The following is a 19,662-nucleotide window of genomic DNA, read 5'->3' on the forward strand; positions in this document are numbered from 1 at the left end:
TTCACTGTAGACCCAAATTACATCAAAACACCTTGTTATCTTCATTCTGCATTAAAACATGATTAGAATTTCCTCTTGGCCATCACTGCAAATTACATGGAGTAAGTAACATTGAATCTTCTTCTGCCTGGTTTCATAGTCTCCTGTATGCCTTCCATAGAGGGTCCCATGACCCTGTTACACCAAAGGTTTCATTTTCCCACCCTACCAGGAAGTATACACCATTTCTCAACTATGGAAGCCTACAATTCCTTTTAGGCTTCCAGTGCCCTTTTGGTGGCCTTTGTAATTTCCAGGATACTTAGGATTGGAGGAGACTCTGCTCTTCACAGATTCACAGTGTAGTGATATTTTCCCCGTTTGTTATAATTAGAATTCAGTTGTATTTGCTTTGAGAATTTTCTTCTACTCTTCCCTTGATTGATGCTTTTCCATAACTTTATTTTTCATTGATCTCAAAACTTTTTTTTTTACTTTCATAATGTAATTTATGATTGGAGACACTTGTTGGACTTTCCAGAAAGAGTTAAAAAGCAATGAACTCATGGTGCACCACTCACTGGTAGAACTCCATTCAGTCAAATTAGGTGTGAACCGGCCAAGCATGAAAGCAAGCGTGGCAGCATTATTGTGAGACTGCTGTCTGTTGTCTTTGCAGAAGATGTTCCAGGAGATCGAGCGAAAGGTTGTGTCTCTGTCTGATGTGAGCCAACGGGATGAGCAGACACATGGCGCCCATGAGGAGGCAGAGGCATTGTCTACCAAGCTGGAGCTGCTCAGGTCCAGTCTACTCAGTTTCCAGGTGCTGTTGCAGGACCAGCGAGTTGAAGACCAGGTACACCTTTGAGTCTAAGTAGGATGTTAGAAGGATAATCTGTAGCCCCCTGATATAAGATTTCAGGGCCCTGATCCTATTAGGTTAAGCTTCATGCTATGCATCTATCACGTCTCAAAATATTACAGCTTTATTTATTTTGGTCATAACTTTGTATTCTACAGTGTAGTGGCTTCTACCATTGACCCTGGGAGATCCATGTTACTTTAGTGAAGAAATTTTTACAACCTGAGAACAGCTTACCTTGCTTCAATTGAAGGAGATTTTGTACTCTCATTCAGTTCTGTGAAATAATGTGCTGTGTGCGACATTGTCAAAAGTTTAAAAATATTTGTATTATTATTGCTGTTGCCTTTAGCCCAGTAGATTCTTTGGAGTCACACCTCAGAATTACCTTCTAGTCGTCTGATCCACTGCTGTCCAAGTATCCCTTCACTTTGCTTCCTGTAGTCAATTCCTCTCAATGTCACATACGCGTATCCTTTAATCTTACCCCCTGGAATCTGTCCCTGTCACATCCCAGTGGCCTATTGTTATTATTTCTAGTAGATGCAGTGATACCTGAGCTACCACCCCAAGGATAAAAAAGCCCTCCTTTTTACAGAGGGTTGATGCCAGCCCACTATCATGTGCATATTTGCTTCCTGTGGTTGAATCTTGATCGAGCTGAGCATCATCTGGCATTATCTTCTCTATTGTGTGATCTTTTTAGGTCTTGGCATCCCAAGGAGTCCTCCAAGAGTTGCAATTCCATTTGTTGTAGCTTTAATATTCACGGGAGCCACAGATTGATAGACCTCTGTAACCTCCACACTTCCTTCTTCTGGTTAGAGCGTAGCATTGTGAAGCATCATCTTCCTGTAGTTTAATCTTTAAAGTTTTCAGGATCCTGCAGCTTTACCATCTGTCAAGTGTCCATCTCTTGTGGCTTTACTTCATTTGGTTTCATCTTGTTTTACTCCACCATCATTCAGCATTCCTTTCCCATAGTCTGGTGACTGGTCCTGTCAGATCTCAACAGCCTTACATTCCTTAAGTCAAATCCTGTCATATTTCCATTTCTTGTAGATGAGTGTTCCTTATAGACCTCAGTAACATGCATCTTCCTTTTTGTAGTTTAACTCTGTTAGATCTCAGAGTTTGAGAACTTTGAGTTTGATCCTGTCACATGTCCATTTCTCACAGCTTTACTTTCCAAGGAATCTTTCTTATCAAACTACAGTATCCTGCATAGTTGCTCCCTATAGACTAATCTCATCAGATCTTATTATCCTGCAGCATTACTCCAACGTTTACCTTCTCGGAATCTTGCTCTGTTAATTGTTTCTGTTCTGCAAGTCTAATGTCTGAATTTTATTTCAGTTATCAAGAGATTTGAGTGTTTTTGAGTCCAATCCTGATGTTTCAGACTTCTTGTTATTAGTCTCCTTATTTAAATTCCTTACTTAGAGTTGCTCTACATTTATTTGCTGAAGGCAGATGCATACTTTTGTACATGGAGACCCATGAGGTTTCTTCCTGGTCTATGATTCCCTTTATTCCTGGCTGCATATAGTCATGAAGCCCCAGCCTGCCTCAGATCAGTCCCCAATTCATTGTCTTGTTTACAGGATTGCAAGCATTCCAGCACTCGGGTCCCATCAGACGACACGTTACAGCGCCAGCCAAGTGTGCAGGAGATGCTGGCTTCAGCCAAGACCACTCTGAGGCGACAGGATAGTCTTCAACAACAAAAGGTACAGAGTGACATGGTTACAGCATTGTGAATGCATTGGAAGATCCTGTTGGGATTGAGGACATGACAATGGAGGTCTTGATTAATGACTTACCCATAATTATAAATTAGCCAAAGGGTGATCTGTGTGCTCCTGGGAATTAAAATGTTACTTAATTACTCCAAAGTAAGGAGGAGAACATATGTCTGGTATGGTAAGTTGTTTATGGGGAGCTGACCAAAATGTGAGTACGAAATCTAAGCAAGAGATCCCAGGTGTCTCAGACTGCTGGGTAGCATTTAAATCTCAACCAAAACTTGAGATTGTTTATTAAATGCTAGAATGGGGTCTTTGAATTACACTGCTGCTCTCTGGTAGACAGTACCACCAGCTTGTCCTGTGTATTTATAAACCTGGGCCATGTAGCTGGCCAATTTTGAATGAATCCAAAAGTCTACTATCTAAGAAGGGTTATGTGATGGAAGCTAAGAATGCTGACTGAATGTGTTTTAGGGATACTTTTGTGTAGAACTGACACCCAAAATGGATAGAATGCTACTGCCTGAGCACTAATGACAACTATTAAAGGAAGGTCTGCTTTACAGGAGCTGGAGATGGAGCTGACCGAACAAAAGAGCCTGACAAAATACCTGGCTGAACAAGGGGAGAAGGCGAGCCTGCAAAGCACTCAACTGGAGGACCCAGCTAGGCCAAGACTTCCATCGAGGTATCAGTCATTTCATTGTGCTGTCAGTCTGCTTAAGTTTGGAAAGCTAATAACCAAACACCTCTAAAGAAGCCCGTAGTGCACACTGCCCTATCCTACGCCCATATGGAGCGACTTCACTTCACTGGGCCTTTCAGGCCTCTGTTGATTGCTTGAAATCATTACCCACTCTCCAATACCATATTTCATTAAGAAAGATAGCCCCACCTGCACAGGGTGCTCATCACAAAAGAGAATGGTACTAGACCGTGTGTATCTGTGGACAACTTAGGGCAGGTGGGATGTGGTCCTGTCCCATCTTTCACTACCTCTTTCATGGGGTCATCAATCAGATTAACGTTCAACATACAAGACCCAGATGCTACATTCCCAGATGATTTGATTAATGTTAATATTTTTATTTACCGTTTAGAGGTGCTGAGCACATCTTTGCTGAACTGTCAGAATCTCCCAGAGTGGAACAGGAAGCAGCGCTCACCACTCAGGAACAGACCTCGGCCAAATGGAAGCTTCTGCAGAGTAAGCTGTCCTCAAAGCTCAAGACACTGGAGGAGACCTTGCAAGCAGATCTGATGTCACAGGTCAGAGTTTAGCTCTGATAAAAGTAAAACTTTTTCAGAGATTTTACTTTAAGTGTTTCTTTAAGTAATCATTTAATTATTTTTTCTGATTTTCTGGGATCTTGAAAGACAATAATGAAGCTTTATATTTCTTAAATGTGTAACATCGCTGACCTAATGCTTCTCCTGCCCCATCATTATTTCATCAGCCCTGGTCCCTTGGTTGGCCTGGTAGCCTTTACCTTTGATTGGCTGGCTATCCTTTATGCCAAAGGGGATTTTCACCAAAGCAGACCCTTGTCACAGCAATCTTAATTTGCTTTGTCCATCCATATAACAAACTTTCTATTTTCACTTTGGAGCCCAAAGCATCCAGTGGCTACCCTGGCAACACTAGATGGCAAGGCCAGTGCAGCCTTCATTGTATCTAATGCTGCTGGGATAGACTTTGGCCCCTCATGAACGTGTGCTGAAATAAGTGGGTGCAGAAAATGACTGGATAGGTTTCCGTAAATCTGCTTCTCATGCAGCAGTCAGCCGGCAGAATGAAGTTCCTAGGCTTGTGGGTACTTGATGGTACGACTTTGGCACCTTGTTCAGGAAACCGTATTATAGGGATTATGTATACCACCTGCTTTTCTCCATTCCCTTCTCCCTAGCCATATGGGATTATCTCTTGACAGCCACCACCCTTCTGAATTGTCCCACTTCTATCACTATTAAGTGTCGTGTTACCATCATGCGCCATTTACTGTGTTTATTTTTGTTGCTATTAACATCCATCCTTTTTAAGAACCTCTTTATCCAAGCATTGTTATTAATCTTAATACATAATTCGCCTGCCTCCTCACTCACTCACGTCCGTCTGAAGCTGAATGCGCAGTCGCCTTCTGCGCAGCTGCCCGAAAAACCTTACGAGACCGACATCCAACCCTAACATCGTGGCAGGCGGTGGATTTACGGCCGCAAAAATTCAAAGAGAAAGGCAACTTCGATTAAAGCTCTAGAGGCCTGAAAGGCGATTTCGACTACAGCTCGAGGCCTAATTACGCATTCTGATTCAATTACACATTCATTCAATACACCTATATCAGGTTTGTGGTGCTTATACTTATTACTATTCCATATTGTACTGGAACATTCATCATTCAATATTATACTACAAGGGGGCTCTGCCCCCTGCTCGCTTCGCTCGCCTACCCCCGACATTGGGTATCCCGAAATACATTAGTCGAGCTTGTTCGTTTGGAGCCGTGCCCGCTTTGCCCGCGGCATTTCAGATGCGCTTTGTAGGCGTCTGCGTTCATTGATTTTATCCAGGCGGGCTCGTGTTTGTATATCCGTCAGTCGAGTTCATTCGTTTTGAACCCGTGCCTGCTTTGCTTCCGCGTTCATTTTGAACCCATGTCTGCTTTGCTTCCGCAGTCTCAGACGCGCGTTGTAGGCGCCTGCGTACATTGATCTTATCCAGGTGGGCTCGTGTTTGAATCGTTGAGCTGTATTGTGTTTGAATTTGGTGTAAAGCATTCAGCGGTTTGTACAATCCCAAGCAGCACATCATTCCTAACTTCACTCCGCAGTAGTGCCACTCACAATATGGCGGTGACGCCTGCGCCTTCACTCCGCAGTAGTGCCACTCACAATATGGTGGTGACGCTTGCACCTTCAGTACTATGTCGGGTTTCACTATGCTGTGTAGGCGCCTTTGCCTTTCGTACTTTCCCGCGCCTTCTGTACTATCTTTGTGGACCTGTGGGGCCTCCGTAGCCTCTTCCGTTTGAATCTGGGCTGCAGCGCAGAATCCTCTTTTTTGTGTGGCCGTGTCGGTAGTAGTTAGTTATGGGCGCGTTGTTGCTTCATTTCTCATTCACGTCAGTTGAGCTCTTTCATTTTTGGGCCGTGACTCCTTCGTGCGCAGTGGATACGACTTCGCTTGCGGGTATGAGACGTGCGCTGTACGCGCCTGCGCAGTACGTCTCATGGTCCCATCGCCGTGTACCTGCGTCCATGCCATACGGTTTACCATTCTCGGTTAGTAATATGGATGTACCTGCGTCCATGCCATCCAGTTTACCATTCTCGGTTAGTAATATGGATAGGCCTGGAAAATTCATCAACTAACAGTACAAGCCTGTACAGTAATGACTAAAGCAGACTACAATCATTACAAAACAACTTCTTCGTTACTTATCATTTGTTCTTCATACACTGCTGACACAAACTCGTGCCCGTTTCATCTTACGTTGTTGAAACGGGCTCTTTGTCTAGTATTATTATAATGGAACATTTTCAAGGCCTCTCAGATGGGCTGACACCATATCTCAAGCTGATTCCAACATTATATTTGAGGGTGCTAGGATAAGCTCCAGCCCCCATTACTCTAACTGGATTAAATGTTTTGGAGAATGCTATTCTATGTCATGTCTTAGTATTTTCTAATCTGCCTAATCTAGTTTAAGGTCATAGGAGATAGGACAACATCCCAGCAGCACTGGATTCAAGAAGGGAAACCACATTGGAAGTGGTGCCCCTCTGTCATAGTGCATACTCACATTCAAAAATCCATAAACACTCACACCGGACCAATTTAGAATCACCAGTTTACCTATGGAGGACAACCTGGGTACCCCAAGAGAAATCCAGATAGACATGGGAAGGACATTCAAGCAGCACTTATACTGTGGCTGTGTGCTTGATTCAATCCCATGACCCAGGAGTTATGTGGCAACAGTAACAATCAGTGCACCACCATGATGATGATGATAATGTTTAAGAAAAATAATAATTATAAAGGTGATGGACCACAGTTGGCTCATTTAATTCCCCCACACTATGTAACTCTGAGTGAGTCAAACAAGCTGCCTGTGCTTCTGTTGCTAATATATGAAAACTACTGTCCCATGCACTTTTTATTTTAAATTACTTTGGATAAATGCTCAAGATGAATAAATACAAATTAAAAATCAGTCATGAATTAACATAACCTGCACATGTTTGGAGATGTTCGGGAAAATCATACAAACATGGGAAGAACATTAACCAAACAATTGGCCAGGCACAGGGTCTGATCCCAGGATGTTAGATCTGTGAGGCTAACACATATGCCTCAGCAAGTCAGAAGTGTTTAGTGTATAGTCACTTTAAATGTATTCAGTATGCCTTGGACATTTTCACAGTTTATTGTGGTTCAATACTGAATCTTTGTGGATTTAATGGGGTTTGTCTGCAATCAGAACAGCACAGTGGCACTACTGCCTGACCAGGCCCAATCACTGTCTGTTTGAAGTTTAGGTGTTCTCCCCATATTTTCCTTCTGGTACTCCAGTTTTCCTCCCAAATCCCAAGGATATGCCCACCTGACCTAATAAATGGTCCAGCGTGCTCTGCAATGGGCTGGCACCCAATCAGTGGTTGGCAGTGGTCTTGTGCCCAGTCTTACCATGATAGTCTCTTGATGTTGGCATGCACAGCTTCAGAAAAGAGATCTATGGATTGTAATGGTGTGGTAGGCCTGGAGTTGGGTTTAGTGTAATGCCCACCACCATGGACTGTACACATTGATTGTTTCTCTTTCTCAAATACTTCTCCTCTTTTCCAGGTGCTGATCACAGTTAGCAGCTCCCCCATTTCTGACCGGTTTTCCATCTGCAGCAGTGGCCCATGCAGCTTTGATTTACAGACACACGTCTCTGAGCTGAGAGGCGCTGGTCAGGATGTTGCGTCCATCCTCTCGCAGGTGAGGTTGTGCACTTACAGAAGCAGGCATCATTGTAACATGTGTTTCTTTTATATCTGAGATGATTCAAACAGCTTTTCTGTGCTTCTCCTTGCCTGGATTTTACTAGCAGCTGCCTTACAGTTTGACTGCGTCTTTATGCCTTGTATATTTTGTGAGAGTTACACGCTCTGGTATCTCAAAATGATCCTAGACCATCCATCCTTATGTCTAGGTCTATTTTCTTTAGTTTCTAATTTCACTATAGGATTTTTATCAGAGAGAACTTACTCCAGCAGCATTCCCTACAAGGAAGGAACAAGGCCTGGGCTGGACTGCATTATAGTGCAGGGCGCACTCATGCACACACCTCATGGGCATTCACAAACAACAACAACAATATTTATTTATATAGCACATTTTCATACAAGTGATGTAGCTCAAAGTGCTTTACAGGATGAAGAAAGAGAAAAACAAGACAAAATATAAGAATAAAATTAGGCAATACTAATTAACATAGAATATAAGTAAGGTCCGATGGCCAGGGAGGACAGAAAAAACAAATAAAACTCCAGACCGCTGGACAAAAAAAAAACAAAATCTGCAGGGGTTCCAGGTCACGAGACCACCCAGACCCCTCTAGGCATTCTACCTAACATAAATTATATTAATCTGTCCTCATGGTATTCAGGGTTCTCATGGAAGAATTTGATGATGATGGTCAGGTGGACTTCTGGCCTTCAATCCATCAATGTATGGACATCATGGTGCTTTGATTAGGTGGTGGTGTTGCAGATGGCCACCACAGAAAACCAGAAATAGAACAGCAGAGAAAGTAGGGGTTAGTACGGATTGTGGAGCCACCATGAATGATAATGATAATTAAATGCATATACAGAACATCAGGTTTAAACTAAAATGAAGCTATGAGAAAGCCATGTTAAAATAATGAGTTTTTTGCTGTTTTTTAATGAGCTCCACCATATTAGCCTGGCAAATTTATATCGGTTAGCTATTCCAGACTTTAGGTGCGTAACAGCAGAAGGCCGCCTCACCACTTCTTTTAAGTTTACCTCTTGGAATTCTAAGTAGACACTCATTTGAAGATCAAAGGTTAAGATTATTTAAGGCTTTGTAAACCATTAGCAGTATTTTAAAGTCAATTCTAAATGGCACAGGTAACCAATGTAGTGACATCAAAATTGGAGAGATGTGCTTGGATTTTCGTTTCCGAGTTAAGATTCTAGCAGCTGCATTCTGCACTTGTTGCAATCGATTGATGTCTCTTTTGGGTGGTCCTGAGAGGAGTGCGTTAAAGTAATCTAGCCGACTAAAAACAAAAGCGTGAACTAATTTCTCAGCATCGTGCAAAGTTATAAGAGATCTAACTTTTACTATATTTCTTAAGTGAAAAAAATACTGTCGTAGTAATTTGAATAATATGTGATTTAAAATTTAGATCAAAGGGAAACGTACAGCCTCCTATCGGCTTAACCTGCATGCTTTTGGAATGTGGGAAAGGCACGGAGAATAATATACAGATACATGGAGACTTCACCCAGCCGGTGCCCAAACTAGAATTAGAACTCTGGTCACTGAAGCTTTGAGGCTGCCTATAATTGTTGCCAAAATGCTATAAAGAATAGCAGAAATCACACAAAAACCAGTGAGAGCACATCTGTCCCATCTGACCCCAGCTATCACCATGATGGGTTACAGCACATACTCTGGTTTATCAAATCTGTTATCTCCTGTTCTTGTCATAAAACTCGGGCTGCACTGCCTCTGTGCTAGAGCATCGAGTTTCATTGTGGACTTTGTGTCAGCCCCACTATGGACACACCTACTGAATAACATAATACAAGTGACCTGCTAAGATCAGAGCACAAAAGGGTCTAAAAATACTCCCCAGTTTTTAATTGCATAGTGTCCCTGCTGTGCAATGTCCCACAATGCACCTTCTAGTTTTCAGGACATCTTCTTACCTTCTCCATGTCTAGAAGGTTCCTTAGAGCTCTTATAGTCTTATGGTTTTCACTTTGAAATGACGCCTTTACCAGCCTTTTCTTGCCTTCTGCCTGCCTGTCTGGGACCACCATGTTCTGTACTTTTACATCTGTCAAACTTCTGGACTACTCCTGTTTTAAAGTTTTTGCTCTATGCTGTATTTACTAATGGCTCCTGTTTGTCATTGTCCTGATTTAGGCGAGCCCTCCGACAGAAGACATCACCAGACTGGAACAGAAGCTGCATCATGTCTTAGGAGGGGTCCATCTGAGCCTAGGCCGCCCTGAAGACATGCTATGGTGGACATCAGAGTTGTCTAGAGGGGCTGCAGAGCAACATTTGAGGGAACTAGAGGTATGTCAAAGGAGCAGGGAGACAGGAGAGCTGAAGCTAACCCTTCATGGTGGTAGTGTGGGCTTCAGGGAGAAATGATGAACAGAACAGGAGGGTCAGTGCATATACAGTGTGAAAGTGAAGACATGTGACCCAAAGCAGGCTGATCAATCGGTCAAAATGCTGATAAAACAGACTAGTGAAGAGATATCCAGATCAAGTAGATCCTCACCTCATACTGACAATGGGAACAGTGGATCTGAAGTGTAACATTACTGAAGTCAACTGAGCCATCATGGAAATGTTCATGATGAAGATCCAAATGAGCCTTCTTACCAAGCAATGTACTGTAGATCTGGGTTGTGTGATTGGATAAATGCTCTACTGAATCAACTCCCTGTACACCCTGCAGATTGTTATGTCCATGTATTGACAGGGTATCAAATATACTATAACATTAGTCCATGAACTTACATAAGGACTTGACCTCCTCTTAAAATTTTACTCTTTTTTTGTACAGTTAATCATGTGTGGCTCTGACAAATGTATGCTTGGTATTAATAGCCTGAATAGAATCATAAACAGAAAAGAATTGAGTCAACTTGCTTTCTGAAATGACAGCTTACATTCAGACCCCATATTTTGTCCTGGTGCAAGTCTGATAATGTTCTGGACATGCTAACCAGGGTGGGGTTTAATTTTTTTGGCCTGCATGTTGTCTTACCACTGTCACAAATGTCAATGTATTGTAATGAATGTGAGTGCAAAGCTACCAGGTTGACCCAGGAGAATGCAGATTACGTTGTAGTGTAAGGGGGCTTTTCTGATTTAAAGGCATTTGTTCCATGTAGCTGCACCTAACAAGACAACAGGGAGGTGATTGATGACTGATTCTCCCAATTCACTCTCTGTAGTAAGAGTAACATCTCATGACCTCAAAATCTCAACTTACATAGACTTGTAAAGTAGAGGAATCGGGGATGTGATGGACAATGTTGAGGTTTCTTCATCTAATTCCATAGGCCCTTAACTAAAAGCATCAGTGGGTGAGGAACATTCAAAAGCTCTGACTGATCCAATTTTGTAATTTTTGTAGAAGTTCTCTTCAGATCTAAGTGAGATGCACCAGGAACTCTGCAACTTGAGGAATCCTGTTGTAAAGTGTGAGGGGCCCATGAAGGAACTGGGCCCCCTCATCTCGGACTGTGTGGCTTCCTTGCAGATGTGCACCAGCCTGCTGCGTTCTGCCGTGTCCTCCAGAAATATGCTGCTGCAGGAACGTCTCCAGCAGATGTCAGAACACCAGGTGAATTGTGTCTGCTTGTGTGTGTGAATGTGCGGAGGCCACAGCTGGGCTGCAAGTGTTTGAGTTTACACTCTGCACTAACAAAGTGGAATTTTGTCTTCTGTTGTCAGCACTGGCAATTTATTTAACACAATTGCACACTTTTACTTGCCGCTTTAGTGTATGGTGTGGGCACTAACACAGTGGGGTGCATTTCTTAAATATATTTAATTCTGTTCCCTATGCTGACACACAACTGTGCATCTCATTGTGTAATCCAAACTGACAAATTAGTGTCTGCAGTATTTTAAACGTAACAAACTGACATGAAGGGGCACTTCAGTCTGTTGTCCACAGTCACACATTGCACATGTTTCTTGTGTCACATACTTTCACAAGATTATATATACAGTATTTTACAATCCATTTTTAGATTTCATTTTATCAGTATGTCACACAATAAGTTACCCACATGACTGTGATGTTCTGGCTTTCTGTCCAGGGATCGTTCCTGCCTTGTACTTAATGGGCTTCAGCTCCCTCGTGAACTTGCTCTGGATAATCGACATCAAAAATTGGATGGATGAGTGTGGCTTAAACACAGTGACTTTTATGTACCTCATCATTTAGTGTACAATGATTTAGATAAATATATTTGAGGTTTTTATCCACACTTATATTTAAGTATATGTTCTATTCTGCTATCACCACTGCCTCTCAGGTATATTAGAAGTTTTTTTTTTTATTTTAGACATTGTGTTTTCATTCCTCCATCTTTTCCTTTCTAACTATGTACAGTATGTTAAGTTCATCATCCCCACTGACACATTATTATAAATCTTATATTGATATGGTGATGTATTTTATTTTAACATTCACAGTAAAACAGCAATGCATGTGGCATTCTGTTTCTAGCACTGACGTACACATTATGACTTGAAGGGGGCTTTGCAGCACCCCAAATACCCAGACACAACTTCACAACACAGTCCAGGGTTAAATTAAAAGGCATTTATTTCCAAGAATACCTCCAAAGGTTTCAGTTTCCTTTCTTCTAGACCACACAACAAGCAATAAGTTTCACTTTCTACACCTCCCACATTGTCTCAATTATCTCCTCCCATCTCTGACCACCCAGTGGACAGCGGCGGCCCCTTTTAATGCATGTTTGCCCATTGAAGACAAAAGTCTACACCCAATGTATTTTAAGTCACATTAGTGTGGATGGAGATACCATTGTAAAATGATGTGATGGTGTGGACAAAGGCTGTTTTAGTTTAAAAACAGTTTTTAAATGAAAGCGTAGCAGTGAGGACATAACCTTAATTCACATTGATCACAGACACTGTGGCAGGCCGCTGGGGGTGGTACCCAGCCGGGATGCCCGAGAGGACCGGAGGAAGGCTTGCACCTCCTCCAGACCACGAGGGGGTGACCGCCCTGGTTGCGTTGGGGACCACCGGTGCAGGGCTTGGAAGCCCCACCCTGTAGGGGCCTGTGGTCACCGCCAGGGGGCGCCCCAGTGCCTGGAGAGCCCAGGATCTCAGCACTTCCGCCACACCCGGAAGTGCTGGGGGGAAGAAGAACGGGGACACCCGGAGTCCTTCTGGGTGCGCAGCCGGCACTTCCGCCACACAGGGGAGTATTGGCAGAAGAGTGTCTGGAAGCACCTGGAGCCCATCCGGGTGCGCATAAAAGGGGCCGCCTCACTTCAGGCAGTGACTGGAGTCGGGCGGAGGTAGACAAGAGTCGCGTAGGAGAGAAGTGGAGGCGGCCTGAAGAAGGCAGGCACTGGAGAGAGAGGCCTGGACTTTGGGGGATTGGTGCTTGAGGCACTGGGTTTTTGCAACTTCAATAACTGTAAATATTGTATAATAAACGTGTGTTGGGTGACATAACGATGTCCGTCTGTCTGTGTCCGGGCTGCTTCTCACAACACATACCGTATATACTCACGTATAAGTCGGGTCTTGAAACCCGAGAAAATCAATCATAAAATCAGACCTCGAATAATACGACTGTTCAAAAATGCGACCCTTACATTTTTTTTTTACATCTTCTTGCCTCCTCCAATCTCACATCAGTTTCTCAGACGCATCAAATTTTGTTGCAGCAGCACAGTTACAAATTTCTTTCCCCACTTCAATGACTTTTAATTGAAAACCAGCTTCATATTTTCTTCTGATCGAACGCTCCATCGTAGATAAGGGATGCTCTTACGATAAAGGTGTATGAGGGTGTGAGATACAAAAAACACAAATCAGTGCAAACGTCGCTTCAGAATAGTTCAGGTATTACCGTGTGGTCACGTAGGCACAATACATAGAAATAAAAGACAGTATGCTCCTTGGTTACTTTCTCAGGTGGGTGTTAGCGTATCATAATCTCTTGGACCAATAGCATGAGTTTTCCAGCATTTGACTTATACGACCGACATTGAAATTATACGGTAAAATCAAGCCCCGACTTATCCGCAGGAGAACTTAAACGCGAGTGTATACAGTATTCAGTTTCAGCATTACACTTAGTTCCTTATATTATATAAACATCAATCTTTGTATAAGTCTAATTGTTTGTTATCCAGATACACACACTCCTCATCCACAGTAACACATGGTTGTGCCGTTCACTTTGTGCTCAACACTAGCATATCTTGTTATGTTGTATATTCTGTGTTTATAAATCACCCTGCCGCTCATAATTGGACACAATGTCCGCACCAGCACCGGCCATCTTCAGGCTCTGTATTTGCTTGTGTTTACATAGAATACTCAACTTGAAATGCCTGCTGCACGTTCTGTAAGGTCAGAAATCTAATTTCAGCTTTGTGCTTTACATCCACAGAGTGAGATAAGCCAAGTGCATGCTTCCTTGTTTGATTGCAAGTCGCTTGTACAACACAAACTAAATGAAGTCTGTGAGCAAGGCCTTGTTGAACAACTCGAGGTAATTAACATGACCCCCTTGGAAGTGGTGTGTGTGTGTTGGGGGACAGCGGCAACCCTCAACCCTATGTGTGAAGTTATTTCGTTTAGGGTCTCATTCTCTTGTATCCCTTTCTCCTCAGGCGGTTGAGCACTTGCAGTCTGCACTAGCACAGCAGGAGAGTCAAGTGATGGCCTTGCTAGAGAATGGAGAGAGTCAACTTCTGCCTGTGTCTGCCATGCATGAGATCTACAAACTGGAGGTAATGAAGCAGTCATGGGTTCACCCTGTGGTGGCCATCTTCCTCTTCGACTTTTTGAATCCCCAAAATTTAACTTTTGGAGGTAGCAGAGCATACTCCTTTAAAATCTGTGTGTGTGTGTGTGTGTACATTGGTCTTCTACCCATGGTTTTGGCTTCATTTTGTTTATTGTAAATTGTGGAAGCCATGGAATATCACAACTCTGAAGAACAGGCATAGCTTTGTGCCATGGTGGCAAGTCACAGTGGAGCTAACAGGAATATAAGTGAAACACCTTTACCGGTAAAGAGTTGAGAACCCCCAAAAAAGTCAAGGTTTAGCTTGAGCACTGCTTTTCTTCACTTTTTCTTCTTTTTTTCCCTTTTAATTGTTATTGTCTCTGTTTTTTAGTAATTATTTATGTCTTTCTATTAAATCACTGGCAATCTATATATGAAATCTGTGATTTTGACATGCAAGGACTTTGAATATTTGGTCAGATGTGGTATATCTGGAAAATTTTAAAAGGACATATTTTGTTTACATCTTGCTGTGACACCGTTTTGTTTCCTTGATATGCACTGCCATTTTAGAGACTTTGTAGCTGTCATTTATCTGTCAACGGTTCCCAGAATACACCATGGTGCACTCGTTAGTAAAATCATTAGAGTGTCTGTTTAAAGATCAACCTTAGTGGTTTGGGGATTTAATAGATAAATCCTTGTTTCACTGTGATCATATATATATGCAGTACTGTGCAAAAGTTTTAGGCAGGAGTGAAAAAAAGCTGTAAACAAAGAATGCTTTCAGAAATATAAATAATGATTGTTCATTGTTATCAATTTACAAAATGCAAAGTGAGCGAACAAAAGAAAAATCTAAATCAAATCAATATTTGGTGTTACTACCTTTTGCCTTCAAACCAGCATCAATACTTATAGGTACACTTGCACAAAGTCAGGGGTTTTGTAAGATTATAGTCAGGTGTATGATCAACCAATTCTACCAAACGGGTGCTAATGATCATCAATGTCACACGTAGGTTGAAACACAGTCATTAACTGAAACAGAAACAGCTGTGTAGGAGGCTTAAAACTGGGTGAGGAACAGCCAAACTCTGCTACCAAGGTGAGGTTGTGGAAGACAGTTTCATGTCATGGCAAGATTGAGCACAGCAACAAGACACAAGGTAGTTATACTGCATCAGCAAGGTCTCTCCCAGACAAAGATTTCAAAGCAGACTGGGGTTTCAAGATGTGCTGTTCAAGCTCATTTGAAGAAGCACAAAGAAATGGGCAACGTTGAGGATCGTAGACGCAGTGGTCGGCCAAGGAAACTTAGTGCAGCAGATGAAAGACACATCAAGCTTATTACCCTTCGAAATCGGAAGATGTCCAGCAGTGCCATCAGCTCAGAACTGGCAGAAACCAGTGGGACCCAGGCACACCCATCTACTGTCTGGAGAAGTCTGGCCAGAAGTGGTCTTCATGGAAGAGTTGAAGCCAAAAAGCCATACCTCCGACGTGGAAACAAGGCCAAGCGACTCAAGTATGCACGAAAACATAGGAACTGGGGTGCAGAAAAATGGCAGCAGGTGCTCTGGATTGATGAGTCAAAATTTGAAATATTTGGCTGTAGCAGAAGGCAGTTTGTTCATCAAAGGACTGGAGAGCAGTACAATAATGAGTGTCTGCAGGCAACAGTGAAGCATGGTGGAGGTTCGTTGAACGTTTGGAGCTGCATTTCTGCAAATGGAGTTGGAGATTTGGTCAGGATTCATGGTGTTCTCAATGCTGAGAAATACAGGCAGATACTTATACATCATGCAATACTATCAGGGAGGCGTATGATTGGCTCCAAATTTTTTCTGCAGCAGGACAACGACCCCAAACATACAGCCAAAGTCATTAAGAACTACCTTCAGCGTAAAGAAGAACAAGAAGTCCTGGAAGTGATGGTATGGTACAGAGCCCTGATCTCAACATTATCGAGTGTGTCTGGGATTACATGAAGAGACAAAAGGATGTGAGGAAGCCTACATCCACAGAAGATCTGTGGTTAGTTCTCCAAGATGTTTGGAACAACCAACCAGCCGAGTTCCTTCAAAAACTGTGTGCAAGTATACCGTGAAGAATTGATGCTGTTTTGAAGGCAAAGGGTGGTCACACCAATTATTGATTTGATTTAGATTTCTCTTTTGTTCATTCACTGCATTTTGTTGATTGATGAAAATAAATGATTAACACTTCCATTTTTGAAAGCATTCTTTGTTTACAGAATTTTTTCACACCTGCCTAAAACTTTTGCACAGTATTGTGTATATATATAGTTTTGAATCTTTGCAGCTCTTGATATTTTTTGATGCCAAAGTTTGGATCTTGTGACATTTTTAACGCTTAATTGTGTTGACCCCCAGTTTTGACTCCTATCCCATTCAATGACTATGGTTTTCCATTTTAGCGAGTCAGAACATTAATTTTGCAGTTATGCCTCTTTAGTTGTTAATGTTTTCCCCATTTTCTATTAAGGGAAGTCAGTACTCTACTTTTGATGTATTCTCACATGTTGCTACTGATTTAGCACAGTCAATTGACACAAATGAACAATAAACTGCAGTATCACTCCCTTGCTGAGATGCTGTCTTCTTGTTCCATCAGTGAGGACACAAAGAAAGAAAATGACTGGGACAAACACGTAGTCAGAAACAGGTAGAGGTCAAAACTGGGAGATCAAGCCAACCAAGTCATCAAAATACAGAACAGAAGATAGGAATTTGAAATCAAGAAACGAAAGCACAAAGTCAAATACCATGAGATTAAAGATAAATACAAAACACAAGGAAAATAGCACAGAAAGAGTTTTCGGATCCTAAATTCAGATGCCACAGCATTCATTTGAATGACCTTTAAACTCATCACTAATTTGCCGTGTCTCCCACTAAATTCTGGGATGTTCCCATTGATACGGAAAACACAAATAACTCAAAATAGCAATGATCATCGGGATCCAAGATAATGTTACGGTGAATAATAATAATGTCGTTCTTTTCATGTGTCAGGATTTTTAGACTTTTTGCTTTACCTTCTGATAAGTTGTGGATTTTTCTTTCTCTTATGTTTCCTGCAGGTTCTTCATTTAGAATTTCTTTGCTCCACTTTGGTCATTTTTTGTTTTGCGCCCACCCTTACCATAACCTATCGTCTAGGTAGGTGGAGAAAACTTTAGATTCGTTAAAAATTTCAATCTTTGGTTTTCAACGGATCTCGATGTATTAGGGTCCCCTGATACCAAAAACATTGATATCTCGATGATGGATGTGTATCTATCTGTGTGTCACCGTTTCTTGAAGACAATCTAGAGCTAAAATGCTGGACGGAAAAATACCAAACTCAAAACTTAAGCCTGTTATGAGATGACAATGTGCTGAATAGTTTTTGAGCCAAATCGTGCAAGAGAAAGAGGCACACTAGAGGGACCCTTAAATACCATAATTCCGCAATTAATTATTAATTCTTCTTGTCAATTGCTATCATAATGACCTATTTAATGACCAGAAAGATCAGCATCAGAGTGGAAAATAATTACTGAAATATTATAGAATAGTTGGTTTGCAGTGTGCAAAGCTTACTGACACTAACGTCCAATTTTTTTTTTTTTATTTCTTATTTTTTTTTAATAATATTTTGGGGTTTATTGTTAACACATTACTTAATTTCCTTTTTATTATTGTGTTTCTAGTTATCTAATTTGATGTTAATAAATGTTCATTTATCATTTGAAATTTATTAAACAGGGTATGCAAGTTTTCTAGGGTTCAATTTTTTCTTCTCTAGTTTGGCGGTCCTTAGTAAGTTCGTGACAGTACTTTGTTGTGTTCCACTTGGCTCCAAGCCCCTGATGACACTCCACTCATAAGGTGGGACTAGCACTGAGAATTTAAGATCCACTGTCTTAATTATGAATACCACTATATGTGTCTCATTGGTGAAAAGCTGAAAATGCCTGTGCTTTGTGCCTGGGCCAGTAAGTGACTCTCATTCTATGGTGATCAGCCAGTGATGCAAGGTAACATAACTTAACTCTTTGAGGGCTAAATATTTTTTTCCAAAAAACTCAAGTTTTCTTTAAAGCACACAAACCAATGGTGTCACCCATAAATCAACATAAAACGTCTACTGCTGTGTGCTGTGGCTGCTGTTGTCACCTGTTCTGCATCCCTGGCAACAGCGGGAGGGTGGTGGACGGCTCGATGGCCAGCAGAAATGCGTGGCGGGCCGGCTGCCTGGCTGTCTTTGTATGGCAGGTGGGCAGAGGTGGCAGTTGCAGTGTGATGCAATCTGATTTGTACCTCTTGTCATTGTAAGTGGTGGTCCGCCCAGACAAACGTTGCTGTGGGACATCAGCTAGTCATATGTGTTCAGCATCATGATCAGCTGATGCTGGTACCTCACTTTCGTTCTCGATTTCCATCTCCAGATCACTTGCATCAAAATTGGAGTCCAGCAAGTCAGAGTCTGATTCAGCAATAACATGCGAAACGTCGTCCACAGAATATTTTGTTTTGCACGTTCACTTTGGTCACTCGCCAGATGTCGACGCCATTTTAAAGGTTCTTTGCTCTTTGCTATTCATGCACATGGAATGAACTGAGGTCAAATCAACGAAGCTAACTTTTCTTCTAGCAAAGAGAGTTGAACTAAAATGAAATGGCGAGATTCGTCACAGATTACAGCTGATTACCGTCCTCTACCCCTGAATTTTGACAAAAGTCAACATCAGCCCTGAAAGAGTTAACATAAGTGAGCCTTGTTAATCCAATTCAATGTTGTGGTGGCCGGAAGTTTAGACAGCTAATTTTCAGCCCATTCCACATTGGCTGTTGTCTGCCATCTTTGGCTTTTGAGATTTTTAGTCAGGGTCACCTCCTTCTCAAAAATAATCTATTGAGCTATTGACTCAATTTTAGCTGGCTAGTTATCCATAGGGAGTACTCTCTTCCGCCTTTAAAGTTGTTGGGAGAAACATTTTACTCTTCCGCTTGCTTCACTGTTGGAGACTGGAAACTGGGTTATTGGTCTTGGGACCTTCTGCCCGTCATGGATTTGAAATCAGGGTTGTCTTTCTCCTAGATGGACTACCAGCCCAAGATTATGAATGCTGGGCTTGAAATGTGAGTTTTCTATTCTCCTAGACTGATCACCCCACTGATGTAGGCCTAACACACTTGGTATGAATTGGGGATTACAGTTTTCTTTTCTCCTAGACTAAGTTGGTTCATGGCAACTTCTCCCGGACTTCTCTCACCAACCACCCAAGGGA

General features: G+C 42.0%; 1 protein-coding gene across 2 annotated transcripts in view; it reads left to right on the plus strand.

Annotated features, from left to right (window-relative positions):
* syne2b (spectrin repeat containing, nuclear envelope 2b) overlaps positions 1-19,662 on the plus strand; it is a 524,337-nt gene that overhangs the window by 326,999 nt on the left and 177,676 nt on the right. For both annotated transcript variants that reach the window (XM_051919949.1, XM_051919950.1), the window contains 9 exons: positions 659-835; positions 2,446-2,571; positions 3,156-3,277; positions 3,690-3,858; positions 7,436-7,573; positions 9,758-9,913; positions 10,989-11,198; positions 14,022-14,123; positions 14,245-14,364. In XM_051919949.1, coding sequence (XP_051775909.1) covers positions 659-835; positions 2,446-2,571; positions 3,156-3,277; positions 3,690-3,858; positions 7,436-7,573; positions 9,758-9,913; positions 10,989-11,198; positions 14,022-14,123; positions 14,245-14,364 — 1,320 coding nt within the window. The remainder of the gene's footprint in view (positions 1-658; positions 836-2,445; positions 2,572-3,155; positions 3,278-3,689; positions 3,859-7,435; positions 7,574-9,757; positions 9,914-10,988; positions 11,199-14,021; positions 14,124-14,244; positions 14,365-19,662) is intronic.

Source organism: Erpetoichthys calabaricus, chromosome 16 (assembly GCF_900747795.2).
Source record: "Erpetoichthys calabaricus chromosome 16, fErpCal1.3, whole genome shotgun sequence".
In the NCBI taxonomy this organism is placed as follows: domain Eukaryota; kingdom Metazoa; phylum Chordata; class Cladistia; order Polypteriformes; family Polypteridae; genus Erpetoichthys; species Erpetoichthys calabaricus.